The 22,461-nt window shown below is 37.9% G+C and overlaps 1 protein-coding gene across 31 annotated transcripts in view; it reads right to left on the bottom strand.

Moving 5' to 3' along the window:
* The window catches only part of camk2g2 (calcium/calmodulin-dependent protein kinase (CaM kinase) II gamma 2), a 55,206-nt gene that overhangs the window by 13,992 nt on the left and 18,753 nt on the right, over positions 1-22,461 (bottom strand). For 17 of the 31 annotated variants that reach the window (XM_023963757.2, XM_023963758.2, XM_023963761.2 and 14 more), the window contains exons 3-14: positions 16,753-16,812; positions 13,789-13,843; positions 13,168-13,233; positions 11,676-11,748; positions 7,883-7,985; positions 6,895-6,978; positions 6,337-6,431; positions 3,729-3,851; positions 3,465-3,548; positions 3,352-3,394; positions 2,688-2,747; positions 269-309 (exon numbers count right to left, since the gene is read on the bottom strand). In XM_023963757.2, the coding sequence (XP_023819525.1) occupies positions 269-309; positions 2,688-2,747; positions 3,352-3,394; positions 3,465-3,548; positions 3,729-3,851; positions 6,337-6,431; positions 6,895-6,978; positions 7,883-7,985; positions 11,676-11,748; positions 13,168-13,233; positions 13,789-13,843; positions 16,753-16,812 (887 nt within the window). The remainder of the gene's footprint in view (positions 1-268; positions 310-2,687; positions 2,748-3,351; positions 3,395-3,464; positions 3,549-3,728; positions 3,852-6,336; positions 6,432-6,894; positions 6,979-7,882; positions 7,986-11,675; positions 11,749-13,167; positions 13,234-13,788; positions 13,844-16,752; positions 16,813-22,461) is intronic. The other 14 variants (XM_023963763.2, XM_023963764.2, XM_023963775.2 and 11 more) reach the window with 1 other exon arrangement.

Below are 22,461 nucleotides of genomic sequence, written 5' to 3'. Positions count from 1 at the left end.
GAAACCTCAGAGTATTTAAAAAAACAAAACATTTTTAGGGTTATTATTCAATTCTTTGTATCTTTATTTTAAAATGCTTGTACCTGTGAATTCATTTGCAAATACCCAATTGTTCTTTAATTCCCTTCTTACCCTAAATAGTAAAATATTTTAACAAACTAAAAACAATAAACTTGTAAAGAGAGGTTAAACTTGAAGGAGCAGTTAATATGGCAGAAAAAAAAATGTATTAGGACAAACTAAAGCCTTGTTGGGTCAGAAAGCTTACCTTCACACCGTCCGACTTTTTGTTTAGTAAGGTTTTGCATGCTGCAAGAAAACAAGAGAACATTGAAATTTGAGTGATTAAAACAAAAGAAAAAAGATAAGATAAAACATGGATTTCTGGCTAAAAGGAAACTCTGATGTCTCTCTGAGGTCTGAGGTTATCTTCAAGGAAGTTCTTTATTCATAAAGAGGTTAGAACAAAGACAACCACTATCTTTACAGGAATTTTACTCAGACAATAATGTTTTCTACACTGCAGGAGACCTGTAAACAATTTGATCAGAGACAAAAGAAGGAAGCAAATATAATTCAAGTAAAGGTCAGGTAAAATATTTGACAAGCTGTCAACATTTTAAATAAAATGAGTATAGACTATAGAGTACTATCTAAACTTAAACTTAGATTTAAAAAAAGGAAAAAAACAGAAATAGTTCAATTAAACGGGTGAACAGACTACTTTTTTGTATTGAGACTTTCTTGCTTTTAATATTTCAGGTTTTTTAGTTTCTCATTAATCAAATATCCTTTTATATGTTTTAATTCAATGAGACAAAACAACTAAATTACAAGCAAATTCAGAAAACCCTTTGGGTCAGGGAGCCGAGGTGAACACAAACCTGAATTTGTTGCAGAATAACATGACTGAGCTTCTTAACTAAGGTGTCAGTTAAAAAACAAATCAATGTTTAATTAAAAAAAATAGATTTGTATAAAATTTAAACCTGACCAGGCACTGATTATTATTTGATCATAATGTTATCATAAGGTCATATAAGTTTCAATAACCTTTGTATATTTTGGGTAAAGGGTTAGGTTAAGCAAAGGTAAACATATATTCTTTATGGAAGTCACATTTGGAAATCAAACTCCCATTGTCTGTTCTTACCTTTCATTTTTAAGAGAGAAGAAGGCAATGAAAAAAGTAAGACAGCAGTGATTTTTCAACAAAAACTACATTCAGAGCAGAAACCAGCAGAGTTTTAGACAAAAAGACATTCTTAATTCTTTTCCACTGAGGTGATCATGCAGCAAATGTGTCTCTTCAGCAACATCTTACATGCAACTTCAAAGTATCTCCTCAAAAGTTAAAGTTTGATGCATTCTTAAGGTATGAAACTGAAGTGTCATCCGTCACCAGCGTGGAAACACCTTCGTCCCTTTAAAACAACATGCAAATAGGCCAGGGTGTCCACAGGAACCGCTCAACAGCAGCAGAGAACGGTTACAGCCTTGATTAAACGACATTTCTAGAACATGGAGCCTTCAACCAGCAGGGTATAGTTTCCCCGACACCTTGAAAGGTTCAGTATGCTTCAAACAAATATTCAAAAGATTAGACTCCAGCGTTGAAGTAAAAACTTGTTTAAAAGAAAAAGCCTGATTGATCTATAGATGGGAGGAGAATGTCAAGTGTCAAAAGCTGCTGATAAATGAATGATTTCTGAACTTTATGCCACTAAATTAGGTTTTGATCCAAATTATTAATTGAAGCCAATTTCCTTATTAATCAGAGTATCAGAGTTCCTTTTCTTGCTTTTTTTAACTCTAGAAAGAGGTTTTGTTGTTTAGAAGTTTCAATGTGAAAGTGGGATTCTGTGCCAGTTAAAATGAGCCTTCCTGACACAAAACAACGCTTTACACCTCCCAGGTAAATTCTCAAAATGTTTTAATGATCATGCCAGCGCTTTGTTTGAAGCACAAAGACCCCTTAAACTTGATATCTTTTGTCCAAGTTGACACAAAAACAAGGCAAGCAAGACCACATGGACAGAGAGAGTTTGTTAACAAAATGACACTGGACTCTGTTGATCCAGCTTCCCATGCAGGATGCCATATATACAGTTTGCTCAATGACATGCTTGGCTGTGGCTGGGTTTTTTTTTTTTTTGCCAGGGCCATGCGAAGGGAGCACAGCCAGGCATAAGTTCTGTTGGTACAAACTGGCTGAGGGGGGCAAAACTGACAACAACACAACATCCTGAATAAAAAGATTATAATTTATCTGTAAATGACTGGACATATCTAAATTATTTTACTGTACTGTGGATTCAGAGATGAATAGTGTTGACAAGTGGATGCTGTGCTTGTTGAAAGGTCAGACGGTCATTCTGAATGCAACCGTTGAAGTCTAAAGCAACAAATCAAAAAGGGAGGGAGGAGCGCTCATTAGAGCATCAAGAGGTGCGTCCGTACCAAAAGGTCAAGAGCTGAGCTTCATCTGCACTTTCCATTTTTATCTTTGTGTGCATGATGCCCCAGTGCAGACGCTGACCCGTTTAAAAGAGGCTCATCAGTGTTCAGGCAGCAGGCAGCAGGTAGGGAGAAAGGGGGGGGGGTCAAGCAACACAGGCCACATGCCAGTAGCATGAGTAGGAATTTGGCAAGTTCCTGACTCCCAGCGCCCCCTCCAGCAAACGTACCTTCCTGTGCCATTGCGGCAGTGCTGGTGGTAGCGGCAGGGCTGGTATGCTGCCGTCCCACTATTGGACAGAGAGGGATTCAGTTTGCCACTGAAGTGGGGACAAAAAGCCTGCAAAGCTGCTTTTCTGTATTACTATTTGCTTTTTAAGTTGACTTAGTGCTTCTGCGGAAGGCCAGGCCCCTTTGTGGGTGAAAGAGCTGCTCATGAACCTCTAAGATAAACTTCTTGTAACTCCCACATCCTTTTTTTTTTCCTAAGGAAGCGAATGGAAAATCTTTGCAGCACTAAAATGCCTCCTAAACAAATTATGTCATCTTCATTTAGTGGGCACTTTTCCTTGTAAAATGGAATAGTAAAGAGGTGTGGTATGTCTGCTCTCTACACTCTACAAATTGCCTAATGGTAATCCACTGAAGCTACTTTGCTTACATGAAATCTTGTGGACGCAGAGGCATGAACGCGTCCGCTTGCTGGGCCAGTATCAGCCCCTCAAATTGAACGTTTAATCAGAGGTGACTAAAATGCTAATTATAATAAAAATGCATGATGAAATGTAAACTATGTCATTAAAGAAAGCAGACGGAGAACTGGAGACAGAGGATGAAGGATCTTTAAAGTGACTAAGTTTTTATCTAGATAATTATAAAGCCATCAAAACTTACCTGAAAAGTTTCTGGACACCAGCATTGTTGTGAGAATAGCTCCCTGGTGAGAAGGAAATCCATAAATCCACAAATGAACTCATTTGCGCCGATCCAGCTGAGTCAGCACTTACCTTAAGTTTCCGCCTGGCGTTGAATTTGCGCAGACACTCCACGGTTTCCTGACGGTGCATCATGGAAGCCACAGTGGATCGTTGCTGCACATAGAAAACACAACTTCAGACAACAAGCAATGAGCATTGAATATTGTTGCAGATATAATTTCTAGTACATTGTCTAATATTGTGTCATGTGAGAATAATGCCTAGATGACTGAAAACCCTGATATTCAAAACGCCGGAGAAGTGCCATTTAGAAGGAAGGAGAGAAAGACTTACGCAGACCCATGGGTGCTTGAGGGCCTGGTCAGCAGTGATTCTTTTGGCAGGGTTGATAGTTAACATCTGATTAATTAGGTTCTTGGCTTCAGGGGTCACCGTGTCCCACTCAGGAGAAGGAAACTTAAAGAAGACAGAGGCAACGTGTGAATCATACAAAGCTTAGCAACAAGATGATCAACAACCTTTTAACGGGTCATTTTGCTTATGGAGCCACCAATGTAATTAAAGTGATGGGGTAGACTGCCAGGGCTGCATTTCCGTTGGGCGTTTTACTCTGAAAGTGGACTGGACTCTCCGAGCCACTCCCATGTTATGACTTTCTGTCTGCCTTAATGTGTCTCAGCCTCATGTGGCTCTCACAAACAGCAGCCAACAGTGATCTTCTGAGCTGAGCAGCACACAGAGCTGCTTCACAAATGTGCTTCGGAGAATTTGGGGAATTGCCGACATTTTTGCAAGAGTTCCTACAGCATCCAGTGGAGTCCAGAGGTCAGAAACAGTCATCCACACAGAATAGGCTTTTAAAAAAACTTTTTTTTTAAAGTGTTTTAACACTGAAGTGTCGCTGAAGTAAATGCTGCAGGATTGCGTTTCAGAAAGCCCTGCTGGATGGAGAAACAGTGTTCTGCAGCTGCAGCTTAGTGACAAAGCAGCATCTTTTTCCTTGAAAACTAAGACTCAAACCTGTTGATTTATTATAATTCTGTCTCTTTTCAAAGCATTTCTCTTAGTGCTGTTTTGGTCTTAATGGTTATAAGGAAATGCATCTTTCAAATGTTAAAGTCTCATTAGCTGTCAAGCTCATAAATGTGTGTGAAATTTGTTCTCCGCATTTAACCCAACCCACTGGGGCAAAGGTGGCTGCAGACACAGCCACGCTTGGGAAACATTTGGTGCTTTAACTCCCCAATCCAACCCCTTAATACAGAGTCAAGCAAGGAGGCATTGGGTCCCATTTTAAGTCTTTGGTATGACTTGGTCTGGATTTGAACTCAAGACCTTCCAGTCTCAGGGCGGACACTTTACCACAAGGCCTCTAAGTTTAACTAGTAAATCTAAACCTAACCAACAGATGTCATTTTTTGTCAAAATCTTGAGCACATTTTGCAGAATTGATATTCCCGGGCTTTGGACAGCAACTATGTTGGTAAAAGGAGGTCGGCGGTACCAGGAGATGGGTTCAGAGAAAGACCAAAGAGAAGTTTGATGGAATAACTAAGGCTGATGATTTTTTGTGGCGTCACTTTAACTTTAGGAATAAAAACACATTAGAAAACAACACATGCATAGCTCTAAAACGTTGGACAGCTTACATTTCAGTGCTGTGACTAATAACGTAACAATAATTGCTTACAGGATTTGAGAAACTGTCTAATTATGTACACAATGGGCATGCCCTAAATGGGGGTTCTTGAATTCGCTTTTAGCCCATGGGGTTCCCACTGGACAGGCAGGGAGGGGCGTTGTCTTCTTTCTTTTTTTACTGTTTACAAGCACATGTAGTGCAAGCGTAGGTGTCAAATCTTGTAATTTGCTCCAGGCTTTTTCTTTCACAGTTTTATTCAGATATATGAAAGACTTGCTATTATATAATTCCGTCCGGACTACAAACTGCAATTATTAATTTCTCCTCCATGGTCAGTCTTCAAACGGTTGGCACTTCTGTGAATTAAAGGGGACGCCATCCAAACGTCAATACCAATTCCGAGTGCCTGATTGGTCAAAGTTCAACTAGTTTAACTTGCAACACACGTTCAATGGCCACGCGTTTTGTACGTAGAGCCGGAAAAAAGTAAATCAAAAACTTAAGACGAGAGTTATAAATGCAGAGCCAGAAATGCCCTTTTAGGCATTGACTTTCATGGACTTTCATTGGAAAAGTCACTTGAACTAGCGTTGCCGAGAGTGATGTGAACGTAGCTTGTGACGGCCAGTTTGTCAAGGGTTCAAATCCTGGCCTTTATCAGTGATTGAGTCCTTGGGAAAAACAGCTGATCTCACACTGCGTTTTACTGCAAAAACTTAAAAGTCGTTTTTGGTAAAAGTTCCCTAGTGATTAAATATCAATTCTAAAATTATTTTTTCTGGTTCTAAAAAGATTTAAACTAAAGCTAGAGTCTTTATTGATGACAACATGCATTGTATAGTTTCAGGACATTTACAAATGTAAGTAAATGTAAAAGGGTTTATAGAGATTGCTACAAGTCCAAAGCTCACACTTTAATCTGGTGAAAACCTTGTATTTAGTCAGGCTTTGATAAAATCAATAGAAGGTCTGTGGCAGTGTGAGCTTCTATTGTTAAGACGTGAGTGGTCGTGTAAAAAGATATTTCAGGTATGTGAAAATCTGAAGAGTCCTGCATGAACAGACATGAGCGCCACACCAATGCTAAACATTATACAGGGAGGTATGTGCTTCAGGTAAATATGAATACATTCCACCATGCCATATTGACCTTCAGTGTTTTCCAAAAATAATCACTGGAAGGTACTTAGTCTATGTAAACTGGATCCAGACTGCATGGAGCTGCAGTGTGCACACAGCTCACACATGGAGGGGGTACGAAGACACAGCAGCAGCTCAATATCAGAAGGAATTACTTACATCATATGCACCAGCTTTGATTTGTTGGTACAGTTTGTGTTGGTCCTCATCCCAGAATGGGGGGTAACCCACCAACAAGATATACAGGATGACACCTATGTGCACAGAAGTCAACAGGTAGGTATACACACTGAGTGTTTAGTGTAGTTTTAGAGGTCCAAATACCAAAAAACATGTCAATAAAACAAAACAAACATCAAAACCACTTAGAACCAGCATCGTCACGCTTGTAGCCTAATCAATAAACATGTCAGCTGACCTCCTCAGTTTTAACACACACAGATTTTACAACAAGACATTTAAGGGATCATTAAACAACAAGTGAACCAAACGATTACACTGCTGTGGCATCAAAGGAATTACTGGTGGATAAATTGCAGATTGGAGTGCATTATTTATTATAGTTGTGCTTAATTAAATGGTAAACTGCAGAAGAAAAATCAATAACAAATAAACAAAGATTAGATAGCATTAATCAGAAAATGAAGCAGTAATAGGGGAAAAATGAATATTCTATAACAGGAAAATATTGTGTAAACTAAAAACGGAAAAACTTACCACACGCCCATATATCTACTGGCTTTCCATATGGGTCCTTCCTCAGCACCTCTGGGGACAAATATCCCGGAGTTCCAGCAAAACCTGTTAAAAAACGCAAACACCCTTATGAGATCTTTTTTTTTAATGCTATAAAAGAAGGAAACTTTGACTGCATAAACATACATGTTCTTAAATTTACCAAAGTGATTTAGGGTCTCAGTGTAATTGGTTACTTTGCCTGTACTTACAAGGACTGTTTGATTCTACATGGTCCATCCTTTCATAGTACTATCAATAATCAACTAAAAGAAAACATTTAACAGTTGCCAGTAATGAAAGTAGTAAATCCAATCACAGACAGGTTCTTGCTTCAAAATTGAATGTGAATTTGATGCAAGTCAGTAAGATATAACAATAATAATAATAATAATAATAATAATAATAATAATAATAATAATAATAATAATAATAATAATAATAATGGATTAGTTTTATCTGCGCTTTTTCTTGGTGCTCAAATTGCTTACAATGTGTCCATTATTCATTCATTCCTCATTCATACTTGGTGATGGTAACCACGGATGTAGCCACAGCTGCCCTGGGGCAAACCCACAGAGGCGTGGCTGCCAGTTTGCGCTTACGGCCCCTCTGACCATCACCAGGAACATTCATGCACTTCCACACACCAGTGCAGCCGCAAAATAATAGTTACCGGTAAGTGTTTGGCTGTATTGTAGAATGCTACTTATGGTAAAAAAAAAAAATCAGAACAAGCGGGACCGTTTCAAAACAGTGTTTTACAGAAAGGTTGTTCAGAATAGTAAAACAAGTGTCACACTATTTAATGGAAAAAATGCTTCTGCTTTTGTCTAATTATTTTGTCAAAATAAAGGCTTACACATTGTGCAGCCTGTAGTTGTAACTTCCCAGTTCCCTTATCGAGTGTTTTTTTTTATGCTGCCAATGTGAGTGAAGTTCAGAGAACAGGATTTAAAGATCATCTTACCAAACCACGCCTGTTGGTCGCCTTGCACTTCGATAGCTAGACCAAAATCTGCTAGCTTCACTGCTGCTCCCTTCATCTTACTGGCCAGTAGGAGGTTCTCAGGCTGGAGAACACAAACAATTTGACAGCACAGCACGCACATTTTTTTGTTATTGATAAATACATATTTTTCCATGTAAATCTTTTCTAAATATAGTTCCTCAGACAACAGGATGTCACTAAAGGAAAAAAATGTTTTACAGCGTGTCAACTTCCACACAAAACCATTAAATGATATTAGTTGGCAGCAGCTTTAGATATGGTGGCTCCAGAGGTTTCTTTAAATTGCTAATATTGTTTTTTTCATCTTCAAGACAATAACATAAACGTTTTATAAAATATCTCAGTTCTCAGGTCTACCTTAAAACAAACAAACAATCAAAAAAGAATGTTAAATGAACAGAAAGGCACCACAAATAAATAACAGAAAACTAAATACTGTCTCATAATCTCCATCGTTCTCTCGTTCAAACTCAGGAACTCTGATTAGTTTCAGGTCATCTCCAACTACGTTCTGCTTGATTGCCGATGGATCTGCAACCATGACTTTTCTTTTCATGTATATGCTTCGCCATGTCGCCACATTTCTCCTTCCTCCTTCACCCCCCACCCCAACTCCCACCCACAATGCAGGGCTCAAACAATAGAAAAAAACAACTAAATGTGGCGCGAGCAACAGAGGCAGACAGAGATAGATAGATGGGAGTTGGCATAATGACTCCCCTACACTGGCACTGCAGCAGCCGGGTGACTCCCCCCCCCCTTCCTGTTGCCGTGGCAACCCCGCCTGCCACCAGCACTCAGCTCCTTGCCTATAATTCTTGCGTTTTCCCAACAGAGAGTACCCCTCCTAAGATGTAAGAGAGGCAAAGCATATGAGGCCTGCCTGCGCTGGCTGTCATTTCTGCAGCGCACGCTTAGCTTACATAGTTAGTGTCTCCATGACCCCACTTTACATGCAGATCTTGTTGAGTTTTATTTCTTTATTTTAGTTGGAACTTATGAAATTAGTTTTGATTTTCTGCCTTATTTTTGTACATTTTAAGATAATATTGTAAAAACTCACCAAAGACCTCAAATCATGAGGTGAGAATGACTTAGTTTTAAAGCTACGTAATACGTTTCAAACAAAAGACTTGTGTGTGACAAAATGTGACAAGACTTTTTAATAACCCACTTCCTCTTCAGAGGTTTATTTGTAATAACAGTGAGATGGGGGGAAAGGACTAAATTGGTTATGATCCAAAAACTTACTTGAATCAAACCAGCAACCTGTTACTTAAAACCTCAATGCAATCCTCCTAAAAACAAAGCAGCTTTTTCCTCTTTTTCGACACTACATTACTAAAAGTATTCTGTCACCTGCCTTGATATGAACTGATGTGCCACCCCATAACCCATAGAGTTCAACATGATGTCGCTCCACCATTTGCAAATATTACAGCTTCAACTCTTCTCAGAATGCAGTCCACAATGTTGAGGTGTGTGTTTATAGGAATTTTGGACCATTATTCCAAAAGCGAATTGGTGAGGTCACTGATGTTGGTGGAGAAGGCCTGACTCTTAGTCTCTGCTCTAATTATCTATGAGGTTCAGGTCAGGACTCTGTGCAGGCCAGTCAGGTTTATCCACACCAGCCACTAACATCCATGTCTTTATGGACTTTGCTTTGTGTCATGTTGGAAGGGGCCCGCTCCAAACTGTTCCCACAAGGTTAGGAGCATAGAATTACCCTAAAATGTTTTGGTATCCTGACGCATTCAGAGTTCCTCTCATTGGAACTAAGGGGCAAAGTCCAAGTCCTGAAAAACAACCCCACACCATGATTCCCCCTCCACCAAATGTCACACTTGACACAATGCAGTCCAAAATGTATCGTTCTCCTGGCAACCTCCAAACCCAGACTCGTCCATCAGATTGCCAGATGGAAAAGTCCTCTTCAGAGACGTCTCCACTGCTATAGAGCTCTAAAGTCCAGTGGCGGCGTGCTTTACAGCACCGCATCTGCTGCTTTACATTACACTTGGTAATGTGTGGCTTGGATGCAGCTGATCGGAAACCCATTCCGTGAAGCTCTCTGCGTACTGCACTTGGGCTAATCTGAAGGTCACATCAAGTTTGGAGCTCTGGAGCAATTGACTGCGTAGCACGTCGGCAACCTCTTTGCACTATGCCCTTCAGCGTCCGCTGACCCCTCTCCGTCAGTTTACGTGGTCTACCACTTTGTGGCTGAGTTGCTGTTGTTCCCAAATTATTCAATTTTGTTATGATAGAGCTGACAGTTGACTGTGGAATATTTAGGAGCGAGAAAATTTCACGACTGGATTTGTTGCACAGGTGGCATCCTAGTTCCACGCTGGAATTCACCGAGCTCCTGAGAGCGGCCCATTCTTTCACAAATATACAGCAATATACTGGGATATTCTTTCTTATTTTTATATAAAGCTTTTTTTTTAATACGCCAAGTTTTTCTGCTGATGTTTACATCTATATGAATAAGTTTGTGGTTAACTAATGGTCCAGACAGAGTAGGTGGTACGGGCCTTAACATACCAAATAACAATACATTAAAAAAGTTAAATTTGAAATTATGCGTCGCTTGCTCTTATATCTCAATTGAATATAGTTAAAGTTATAATTGCATTAGAAAGTAGATATGCAGTGAAAATGTTGTATTGACTTTTTTTGTAACTGAGAATTAGAAACAGAATAAAATCAACCATGCCATGCTGACCCTTCTTGTATGTAAAATCCAGTAATAGCAGCCTTGTCTTAAAAATCCTAGGATGTGGAAACAGCAATTTTTGATCGACTTTGATTCGCCTTTGTGTATTCCAATCGCTGACAAATAAATTCAGTTTAAATGGTACGGTACGCAACTGTACTACGGGTGTAAAATTCCAATGGCAGATAGTGTAATTAGCTCATGTAACATTTCATAGCGATTGGGGTGATTTTCTTTCGATTGTCTTGTGACCAATGCGACCCGAGTGACTACAAATCCCTATGAAGTATAAACCGGCCTTAACAGCTGGTCAATTAAACGTTATAGATGATTATTTTAACTCTGTTTATTTAATTTGATAACAGCCATGGTGCAGCACAACTGCAGCTTGCATCACATGCAAAGTGGTGCATTAAGACTAAAATAAAACTTTCCCTTTAGTGGTCTCATCATCTGTCATCGTTTAAAAATAAGGATATAAGTGCACTCTCACATCAAAAGCAATTGTTTGTGTTGGTCTACTTTAGGAGGACTGTGGAGTTCAGGAAAAGCCAAAGAGCCCTTTAAGTTCTCTTGATGCCTTTATCCGCCACATAAAAACTAAAACCACACAGCTGGCGAGGTTCTGTTCTGCTAAGGGCGTACAAGATTGCCAGGAGGAAATTCGTCACTGGCCGTCATCTCACTCGCCAACCTGCTATTAATAGCATCTGGTCTGCTTTCGTCATTCCTCAGCCATGCGAAGATGAGGGAAAGGGGGGTGCAATGAGTAAACGGCTGGGCTGGGGTGGGGCGGGGGAGAACAAAAAAGAGGAAGACAGTAGACAAACAGATGGCATTAGAACAGAAAAAAGGAGGAGAACAGAAATCTCCTTAAGAGAGCGATGACGCTGATCCCACAAGTTGTTCTTAACGTCACAGCATGACGTGTGTGCAGCGGTGTGCACACACTGGCCCGCATGACTCAAACTAAACAATTTCTGCAGATGAGACGGTGTTTAGGATCAATTTTCTTTTTGAACTGCTCACCTTGAGGTCTCTGTGTACAATATCATGCTGGTGGATGTGACTGATGCTCTCCAGGATCTGACTGATGCAGTGGCTGAAAGACAAAGGGGGAGCCATCAGCACACAGCAGCTGGATGACAAAATGATGCAAGCTAAGGGACAATTAAGCATTGACAGAAAGGAATCACATAAAATAATAATGGAAAAAAGGTCCTTAGATGCATCTCATCACAGTGATAAATTATTAGAAATGGGGTATTGTGTAATTAACCGATTTTAATTTCTAATCTTTGCTTCTAACATTTCACTTTGACAAAACAAGAGAAAACAAAGTAAAAGAGGATAAAACTTTTTTTGGGACATTTAAGAGTTTATAAAGATCACCAAACACAAGAAAAGTAAGGATGCTACACTTTAAAACTGTCACTATAAATAGAAAATTAACTTTGGAAGTAAAACGCTTCGGGCACAAATGTGAGAAAGAAATCGAAGAGGGCTGAGTGAGCAGGAGAAAAACTTATGTAAGCTTATGCCTGAGTTAGCAAATCTGTACCTTTGCAGGTCGGATGCCTCATTAAAATGCTATTTATTGTCTCTTAAAATTAAATCGAGCTTGACATTTTTTGAAGTTGAAGTCCGGGACAGCAGCAGAAGGAAAGAAAAAATGTTTTGGGAAGGAAAGGAAGAAAAAAGCTCTCAGTGATCTGCCCAAATTAGGCTAAAAATGGACTCCAAACTACACTCAGCATATTTCTCTCCCAGTTCTCTCACACACACAGAAAATCTAAACTCATTTTATCTACATCCTCTACTTACTTCTATGCAACTTTACACTGTTTGTGCAATTAGGAAAATAGTAATGAGAATCTGTATCTCTATTCAAAAACAGTTTATTTCCTTTAAAATATATTTTACATAACTTTATTAAGGTCTTTAACCTAATAAAACAAAAACAGATCTACAATAACTTTGGGGTATTCTTTAGCTATGCAGGTTAGCAATGCACTGCAAAACCACACCGCAACATCTGACAACAAACTCAAAATAAGATTTCAGCACAAGGGCAGATTTGCCATCACTTATTCATGAAATTAGATTTAAAAGGCCTGAGTCATTTGGTTGGAAAGGGGGGTAAATACCAGAAGAGACAGAAACCAAGAGCACAAACTGCAGCAAAGCAAAAGCAAGCGGCAGAACTCAACTTTGCTGCTTTGGCAGCACAAAACTTAACAGCGGCTGTCAACAAAAAAAGCAAACCCTGCTTCTGTAGTTGAAAAATGGTCATGCTGTTTATGAGATTTTGTTCTAGAAAATGGTATATGTTGTTTAATATGTATTTACACAGTATGAATTAAGTTGACAACTGGCTTTCTGATGTGCATTTCTAGTAAAATTTCAAGTAAATCAATTATTTCTAATATATTTATTTCAAAATAGAGGTTACATTTGTGAACCCATTGGTCATACTATTATTTTAAGTGTTGCCACAACATGGAAGGAAGCCTGATGTTACCTGGCATCTGCCTCACTGTAGTACTCTCTAGCAACAATGTCTTCAAACAGCTCCCCTCCAGTCACACTGCAGAGAAACAAGAAAGACAAATTCAAGAGATTTCCTGATTCCAACCATCCCAACAACAGGTTTTTAAATACATGGTTTTAAAAAAATAAAAAGCTTCACTTGTTTTGTGATTTTTGTGTTTAGACAAGCCCCCAGTTATGTGTAAAATGTTTAGACTGGGGCTTTGAGAGGGCACTTGGCAAGCTGTTGATAATGCAGGCCCCTTTAAGTCTCTGGCTGATAAACATCTTTGTTACATGAAAAGGCACAAAACAAAACCACAACCCAAAATGTCAGCAAATGTTTGCATGTTTTCAGTGCTCTGAATAAAGCAGGATTTACAAATGCAACAAAGTGAGCACTGCTAAAAATAAATATTCTTTTAATTTTCTGTTTTGCATAGCTTGTTTAAAGCCCAATAAGGGAAACCTGGATCAATTTTTTTCCATGATTTTTAAACAGAATGACGTAAGCCTCTCAATATTAAACATCTTTACACAATTATTATTTAATTGGTACTTAAGAGAGAGAAAAGCAGCTGCGCATGTGTCTGCACTAATGGGATTTACTCACAGGTCAAAGACGAGGTAATGGAAGCCCTCCTCTGAAATGCTGTCATGAAGTCGTACTAAGAAACACAGAGAAAGTCCTCAATTAAAAAACCAGACACCAAGGTCAGCTTTGCTTTTACAAATAAAGTTTTGCACAGAAACCCATGAAAACTGTCACAGTATCTATGGTTTCTCCTTTTACTCAGTTGCAGCGTAGATTACAGTTGCAAGTATTTTTCTACAGATACATGTTTTCATTTAATCTGAAAAAGTTACATGAAAACATTAAGGTTGCAGAACCTGCTCTGCATTTGTTAAAAAGAATTGGTAGATTTTGTACAAATGTGTTAGGTTTTTTTTTACTTTGTCAGAACATTTTTGTAAAAAGAACTTTATGGTAAATCTGGATTTCAGCTACCAATTTCATTAAGCAGGATTCACAAATTTGAATTGGGATTTAATTTCATTTTTATTTTATTAAACCCAAAATGTACTTTTTTTTCTAGCTACTACTAAACAAATTAAATGCACAAGGAATTTTGTGATCAAAATGATTTGTCATCATACGATAAGGTTTATTATTTTCTCTAACTTAATATGTAATTAAGGTAAATCCATGTTCTTATAAATGCAACATTGCTCCTCTTTTTATATATTTGATAAGACAATTAAAGCAAAAATAAATAGACAAACATGATGAACATTTATATCCTAAAACTGCATTTTATCTACTACTGTTTTTTAACCTAAAAACATTTTATAGGTTCATGACAGATAAAAATGTACTGCTGCATAAAATACTGAATCACAAAATGAGTCAAACTACCGTAATTATGTGTCATGTAGCGGATGACATTACTGTGTTTACATTCGATTATCATTTTAAATAGTTCGTCTTTTCAGCCACAGTTATCTTTTTACAGGGTCTGTAAAATGATCAGTAAATAAATCACTTGTCCATCATTTTTAGCATAACATTTTTCTAATATTCTGAAAGGTATGTATTAGCTTTAAATCCAACCTAACAACATTATATTTTACTTCATCTCATATTTTCATTCTCGTGTTTTGAATTCAAAATCTCGAATAAATCGGTTTTGTTCCTGTCTTAGTGGCATTTTATTGTCTCCAATTGCCTTAAAACTGAAATACTTTAGTTTGTAGAGGAGATAAAGTTCCAAAAACAAAACATGAATGACGTGCAAGTAGACGTCACTGATCGATATCAGCTCGTAACCAGACACTAAATGTTTTACAAAATTTTCCAACACCGAACATGTTAGTATAATTACTGTCAATCTGCTCAGTTCTTTAATTGCTTCCCTCCTAGTTCAACAAGCAGGATGACCTACATGTCTGGCTAACACGCTTAAAGTTAAATGGCAAATTGTACAACGTCATCTTTGAACCTTAGACAGATTCAAAAGCTGCTAATGTTAAAGTTTGGTTTCAAATGTCAACATCTGATTAATTCTAAAAGAAAATGTGCCATTTGACTGTTTTTTAGAAAAGCCCCATTTTAAAAAGAAGAACACACCAAGGTCTCGCCCTGAATCTAGAAAAGACCAGGAAAAAAGAAAAAAAAGAGACCAAAAAACTTTCCTTACTGTGGTCTTATCACGCCCTGCATGACTGTGTGTGAGTCTCAAGGCCCGTACACACCGGGACGAATATTCGCCAGGCGTTATTCGCCAGCGTTTTTCGCCACGTCTTTTGTGTTCACACCCAGGCGATTTTCGCTGACGATGAGCCGAGCGAACATGCAATTTCATTCCCTGACATTAGATGGCGCTTAATGTAAACAGAAATACTCCTGTACACAAGGTGGCGCTGCGCAACTTTACGATTCTTAAAGTCGCTTTTCACTCAGAAGAAGAGAGCAAGTATTTACGCGCTTGTCAGAATCAAACAAAGAAAACATGAATATTTCAAGCACCAGTAGCTCCAACTGGTGCTTGGTTCGGGGATGTTTTAGAATGTCCGTCATTATTTCTCCGCGGCAGTGTAGACGCTACTCGGCGTCTATCTTCTTTGCTGGTATGTGTGCTCAGCAAGGCAGTTTTGTGTTTGAGCGCCCCCAAGTTGTGTTTTACTGTAACTTCAGAAGCTCCAGACACGTGTGCAAAAGCGCAATTCTCATTGGTCGAATAGATTTCGACGCGACGCGTCGAAAAAAAAAAACGAACCCGAGGCGTTTTTTTTTTTGGACGCTTTGGCGCGTGGCGTTTTTTCGCGTCGGTGTGCACACTCTCATTGGTGCCCTTTGTTTAGTCACGAGGCGTTAAACGTCGGCGAAAATCGCCGGCGAAATTCATCCCGGTGTGAACAGGCCTAATGTGGACTGCATGCTGTGATAAGACTATAGCAGTTCTGCCTCAAAGGTACTTTGTCATTTCCTTCCTTATAAGAGGCCTTGTCCTTTTGTCACAACTTCTCTCAAACTCAAACACACATTTGGAAACAACAAAAAAGCACAAGAAGGCTTCCTTTTTGGTATTATGAAGTGCCTTCTTCCTATGAAATGTTAACAACCATGTAGATAATATGGAGAAGTGATGGATACAGAAAAAGGTGTAAACAGAGTAAAACCACCAGCTGACTGTGCGTTGGAGCTCAGAAGGACGCCGTCTGCTTGGCTGCTGTCCCGTTGCATCGTGCAAATATGTTGCACAATAAAAGATCAGGTAACCAGCATGTTTAAACATTTGACCACACAAACTAAACACTTAGTTAAAAGATCAGAAAGGTGATAGGCCTTCATTAAGGATCTGCCTTTTTTCCTGATGGAGTAGAATGACACAAAACAGTTTTCTTTAAGTTAAAGAAGTTTAAGTTCTTTAAGGTGTAAGTGAAAAAAACTTTTACTTTGTAGATCAAGAAACAGCTGAGGTTTTTGAAAAACATCAGACAAAGTCACTAAAAAAGCCATAATTAGATTTATCAAAGCTTTTCCACATTGTTGAGAAGGCTCCCAAGGATGACTCACCGATGTTTGGATGTTTTAGCAGACGACAAATTCTGGCTTCCCGCTCCAGTTTCTGATGATCTGTAGACAGATGACAGCAGAGAGTTGAAGAAAGATTATTCAACATCACTGAGAAAAAATAAGGAAGTGAAAATCTTACTATCAAAACCAGCATGTGAGCAATAGCAGCCAGAATCACTTCACATTTCTTGGAAAGCTAAAAATAAGCAACATTATCCTTCTTTCACCAACAACTTTAACCCTTTTCCAATCATCTTCAGCAACTTTTTAAATACAATTCCCAGATTTATAGGATTGTTTAAAAAGGATGGAGAAAAGTGCTTGAGAAATTAAGAATTAAAACAAAAACAAAAAATCCTCCCTCTTCATCATCACTCATCCATTTTTCTAAAATACTACATTTGCAGCCAAAGTAACTAGTGATGCAGTAAATGGCTAAATTGATTCATGGAAGAGAACCCAGACTACATAAGAGCCTATGACAGGGATCTAGTGTGAGTTCACACCATCACACAACCACAGTGATGCATTCATACACACATGTATCTATAGGCACAAGCTTTTTGCCCTTAGAGAAATTAAGACTGTAGCTTCTACCTAAAGGTAATCAATGTCTTGTTTATGATTCTGATGGCAGAAAAAGATCATCCTCCACGAGCGTGCAGCTGTTTGCATCTGACAGACTGGCTTTAAGACAGGTAATGCACACTGATGCAGTGCAAGACCCCCAGTGCAGAAGGCGTGTTCATCCTCCCTGTCCTGTTACCAAACAGCTGCTGTTTCCACAGACAGATGGGCACCACACATTTTGGCAACAAAAGTGACCTTTTTTGAGCATGTGAGACAGGAATAAAGTGACACTGGACATTCTTAAACCCATCAGTCACCTTGTTCAGGTTGACTTTATTAGTTTATTTATCCTGAATTAAAATTTAAATAAGGCATTTAAACTGATGAAAACATTTCAGATGAAAAATAGGTTATGAAACCACAACATCTGATTATCTCTCTTCTCCAGTCTTCCTTCATCTGTCTACTCTGTAAAATCCAGAAATTCTTCAAACCAAAAGGATAAAATAAAAGTATTAGCATCGGTTAATGTTCCTCTATAAAATACACAGGCACCTATCAGCGTACTTAATCTAGCGTAATAATCAGCAAGTTTCATGTTATCAAATTCTTCTATGATTCAGCAGAAAAAAGCATTTTACTGAACTCCCTTTTGCTTTCTACTCATCGATTCTGAACATTCAAATGAACAAAATAAGAAAAAAAGTATTATTTTAAACAAAACGAATAAGTCACTCCATCAGATCAACCTGAAGGCTTCTAACAGATTTCTAGAATGTCAAAAGCAGCTTAAAGTATAAAGCAGTTTCCTGTATCACACATCTCCTGATGCATTGGGCTAGGATGTATTCAGCCTGGAAAATCCGTTGGTCCAAACCGGGTAGACGAGTTCTGGACCTTGCGCTTGGTGTGTATTCCAACTGCTTTCACTCGGACAATTCTGTTCGAGAATTGGCCAGGAATCACAAGAGCGGGAGCAAAGCAATGAGAGAAAGAATAATGGAAGTCCTAAGCTTTGTAATGCTTATCGGGATAGTTCAACCATTTAAACTTTATATTTCGCTGACCAATTTTAAAGGCCTGTATCAACGTCAGGTACAACACTTTTTACATGCTACTTTTGTATGGCGGAGGCATGCTGCAAGGCGGTTACTGAGGAGACAATGGCTACAAAGCTAAGCTACTGAGACTAAATGTGTCACGTTCAAAGTTCTTTTAATGAGCCTGCATTCATCTGACCACATTTCAATGAGTTGCTGTGTCTCATTAGCTGGTCTACATTTGTCCGTTGCTCATTGTTGCCTCTTTCCTACTCTGTTACCACCTGTTGTAATGCATTGCTATGGTGGTAGTCTGGTCCAGTTGTTGAGCTCTGAGCACAGAGCCTATTCCAACTGAGAAAAACTCAATGGGAAATAAAGCAAGACCACTTCAAAAGATGGATGCGAGAGTGGTTCTTGGTCCTGGACCAGGTTCCGCTTGTGTGCATTCAGACTTAAAATTTGTTCTGGATTATCAGGGGAAATGAACTCTGGTTCCTTTTTAAGCGAGCCAATAGGGGTCCAGTCTGAATAAACCCGAAACAAAAGTGTTTTAAGGCTTCCACTGTGTATGGTCCTCAACTCATCCGATTAGAGATTAGATTTTGTTTAAACCCCTCCTCTGCACTATCGAAAATATTAAATATTAAGAAAAAACCAAAAACTAAAGAATAGTAAATTCAGAAGAATTTAGGATTACATACATCTTAGTCTTTTATTCTACTGTTGTTTTTGATTCTTGATTTATTCTTATATAATTCTAAGAAAATTTAAATGCAAAAAAGAAAACTTACAGCAAAATATAAAAGTGATATTTTATAAGTTAGGACCTCCTTAAATGTTGCTGCTCTAATATAGTTTGTAGAAACATGGGCCAAAGCCGGCTTGTTTAAAAAAAATGAAACGTAGATTTGCCATCATATTAATAAAGTGCTAAAATAAAACTCTGAAAACCAACATCCCAACTTTTAGTGATGCGCATTTTTGATTGAGGGCCTGCACAATTATTTTTCCCACACTGTGAACTAAAAAGACTTGATTCAGAAACTGTAAAAAAGATAACCATACATGAATGCAAAGCTTTTAAAAAACATTGTTTCAGTCCTGATTTAAATACTTTGTCAGACAAAATGAAAACAGACTTGTTATTTTATGCAGAAAAAAAAGGATCTTAAACATGTAAGGAACATTTTTTTAAAGTGTTTGGTTGGGTCTTTAAAGGAGGAGACAGTCCACTTTTCGTCTTTAATAATAAAGACAGAAGCTACATAAAAAGGGGCAAGATGAGTGAAAGACAAGATGACAAAAGAACAAAGCAACAAGTTTCTACTGTTGTGGAGAAACAGAAATTGCAATGAACACACCATCCTCCAGCTGGGCTTAATACAAAACTTCCTGTCAATCAAATGGTCCTGTTGGATGGGAGAAGAGTTTATATAAAGAACGAGTAAGAACCATGGTTTTATATTCCATTGAAGCTGAGTAAAACCAATCCCATAATAACACCATGATAATCTGTCATTTATGACCATGTGTGATTACAGAGTGGCATGACAAGTCAGTTAACAGAAATCTTTTGAGTTAAGAAGAGCCAAAAACTAAAAAGCCAGTAATGATTTTTACTTTCCTAGCTTTATTCATTTATTAATCAAGATTTTGGTATTCAAATGAGAAAAACCAGTTTCAACTTTTCAACTGTCCTGCAACAATGTGCCTAAATAGGGAGAAGGTGAACTCTGTTACATGTAACTTCTGAAAAACAGAAGTTACATGTAACTTACATGTAACTAAAACGACCCTCAACCCATGACCTGCTATGCTAAACAGCTCAAATCTGCTTCTAGAAGAGCATCCCTTTCCAAAACTTTTATTCAGACTGTTTAGTTCAGCGCAGTGTGCTGAGTGGATAAAGAAGCAAAGTAGTACTGCAGACATTCTCCAGCCTTATTTTCAGAGCTCCAGCGGTCTGGTATGGACGTCAGATATATTTGCTGGTCTGAGACAAAAGCTTTATTAAACTTGAATCTGCAGGCAGATTGCTTGTTTTTTATGTGCAAGATAGGACAAACAAAATAACCTTTCAAATGTACATTAATATGAAAAAGGAAAATAAAACTTGACAATATCCATGTCTATTTTGATAGTTTTGAAGTTTTTAAAGTAGAATGACTAAACCCAATTTATTTAAAACCACAAAAAAACCTCCAAACTAACAACTGGTGACAGTTTTGACAAAACGCACACCCCAACTAGAAAAATATTTGAAAATACATAGTTCTCTCATCATTTGGAAGCCAAACTGGATGACCAAACATGCAAGTTTGAGTTCAATTTGTCAGGAACTAAACCACAGAATCCTCACAAAAACAAAAATGTGGATGTGTTCTAAAGCTTTTGGCTCTGTAACTGCATTTATTTATTTTTCCTGACAAAAAGTTACTTTTAGATAGTTTTAATTGCAATAATTAATCCTTCTATCAATTCAATTTCTGTCTTTTTCAGTTTAACTCAATTGTTAGGTGAAAAGTGTTTTTCAATAATAAATAAAATTGTTTGTTTTTTTTAAAAGAGAAAAACACACTGATATTGGATCAAACTGTAAATTGATTGTGTTTTTACAAATTGAACTTAAATCAATGAAGTGTTTTATTGATATGGCTAATATTAAATTCGGTCCATCAGCTGTTTTACTTTTAGTGTTGTTTCCACAGGCCTTTTGCCTAAAGTTTCTTTTACATAACAAACCAGAACATTTTATCAGACAACTCTGGTTTTGTTTTACCTTATAGCTCCAGCCCTCAAATATTTAGCTAAATCATTTTTATTCCTCTGGCAGTTTTCAGTCTCAACATTTATATTAATTTTATGTAATTATCACTTGGAAAAGTTCTCTAATTTGCACAATATTTTACTTTATTTCCTTGAAACTCTGTTTGGGCTCTAACCATTTATGTAGGCAGCTGTGACAGTTGCTCAAAGTTTACCTTAAATCTCTCTATGTGGTCCATGTTTAGGTTAAGTATCAGTTAAACCTTTATTTAAGTCTTCTACTATTGCAGTTGGACAGCTGCGTGCTCACAACAACAACCCACCATGGTGTTTTTCAAGGGTGAACAATAGAGCAGTAGGCGCTGAACTGTAAGTGCAAAACATAAATAAATAATCCATGCAGATTTTCTTTCCTTACTGGAAAGGTAAGGAATAAAAATAGATATGCAAAAGGGTCAAGCACGAGTATTGGTGTGCCCATAAAGTACCTCTGCTCCTTCATATCACACAGTTTGACAGCAAAACAGAGTTTATGCCAGCTTTAAAGGAAAGTGATGCCTTTCCAAAACTTTAGTAATTAGATGGCTTTAAACCTTTGGTGTCAAAGTAACCACTGCACTTTTTAGTTTTCTGCCAATGACAGACATTTTTGTTCATAATCCATATGTAGCTGTGGCCTTGAAAAAGAGACTTACAACAGTACGAGGACGGAGCTTTTAATGGACATTAACTGATATATATTTGATCTAACATGTAGCATAACTACTGAAGTTAAAACACTTTGAAGGTGCCTCATGTCTGAATTTGAAAAACAAGCACAAGCTGCCACAGCGTGACAGCAGTGGCAGCTTTTATGCACTTGCTATTTTAATGGAAAAGAGTAACTCTAATGTTGGTTTTGGAGAGATCTTATCCATATTAAGGTAAATAAATACAATTAGTAAATCTACATTTATTCAGAACAATACGCCTATAGGGTCTCAATCTATACCTTAGGGTGGGGCATTTTGGTCAATTTTGGCATGTTTGGACTTAAAAAAGGAACTATTATGATTAATGACTCTTTGGTTCCAGTCTGAGGGAATGTAGGGGATGATTATTGTCAGGATTCTGAAATGAGTAAAATCAGTTTTATTCCTTGCAAGCTGGTGGTAAAAAAAGTCACACTGGGGATTCATTTTACAGAGGTCAGAGCTTTTTGTTCAAGGCTGAATTTCCAACGTATTAGAGGTAAAAACTTTGAATTACTGATTTGAGGAATTTATAACTTTATAGTTAGAGTTAGTAAATATATACACTTTCAACTGGGCAGGTTGGGGAGGATCTTCAC

The sequence above is a fragment of the Oryzias latipes genome, chromosome 15 (assembly GCF_053564925.1).
Source record: "Oryzias latipes strain Hd-rR chromosome 15, Olatipes_Hd-rR_3.1".
In the NCBI taxonomy this organism is placed as follows: domain Eukaryota; kingdom Metazoa; phylum Chordata; class Actinopteri; order Beloniformes; family Adrianichthyidae; genus Oryzias; species Oryzias latipes.
This window is presented reverse-complemented; position numbering and strand designations above follow the sequence as displayed.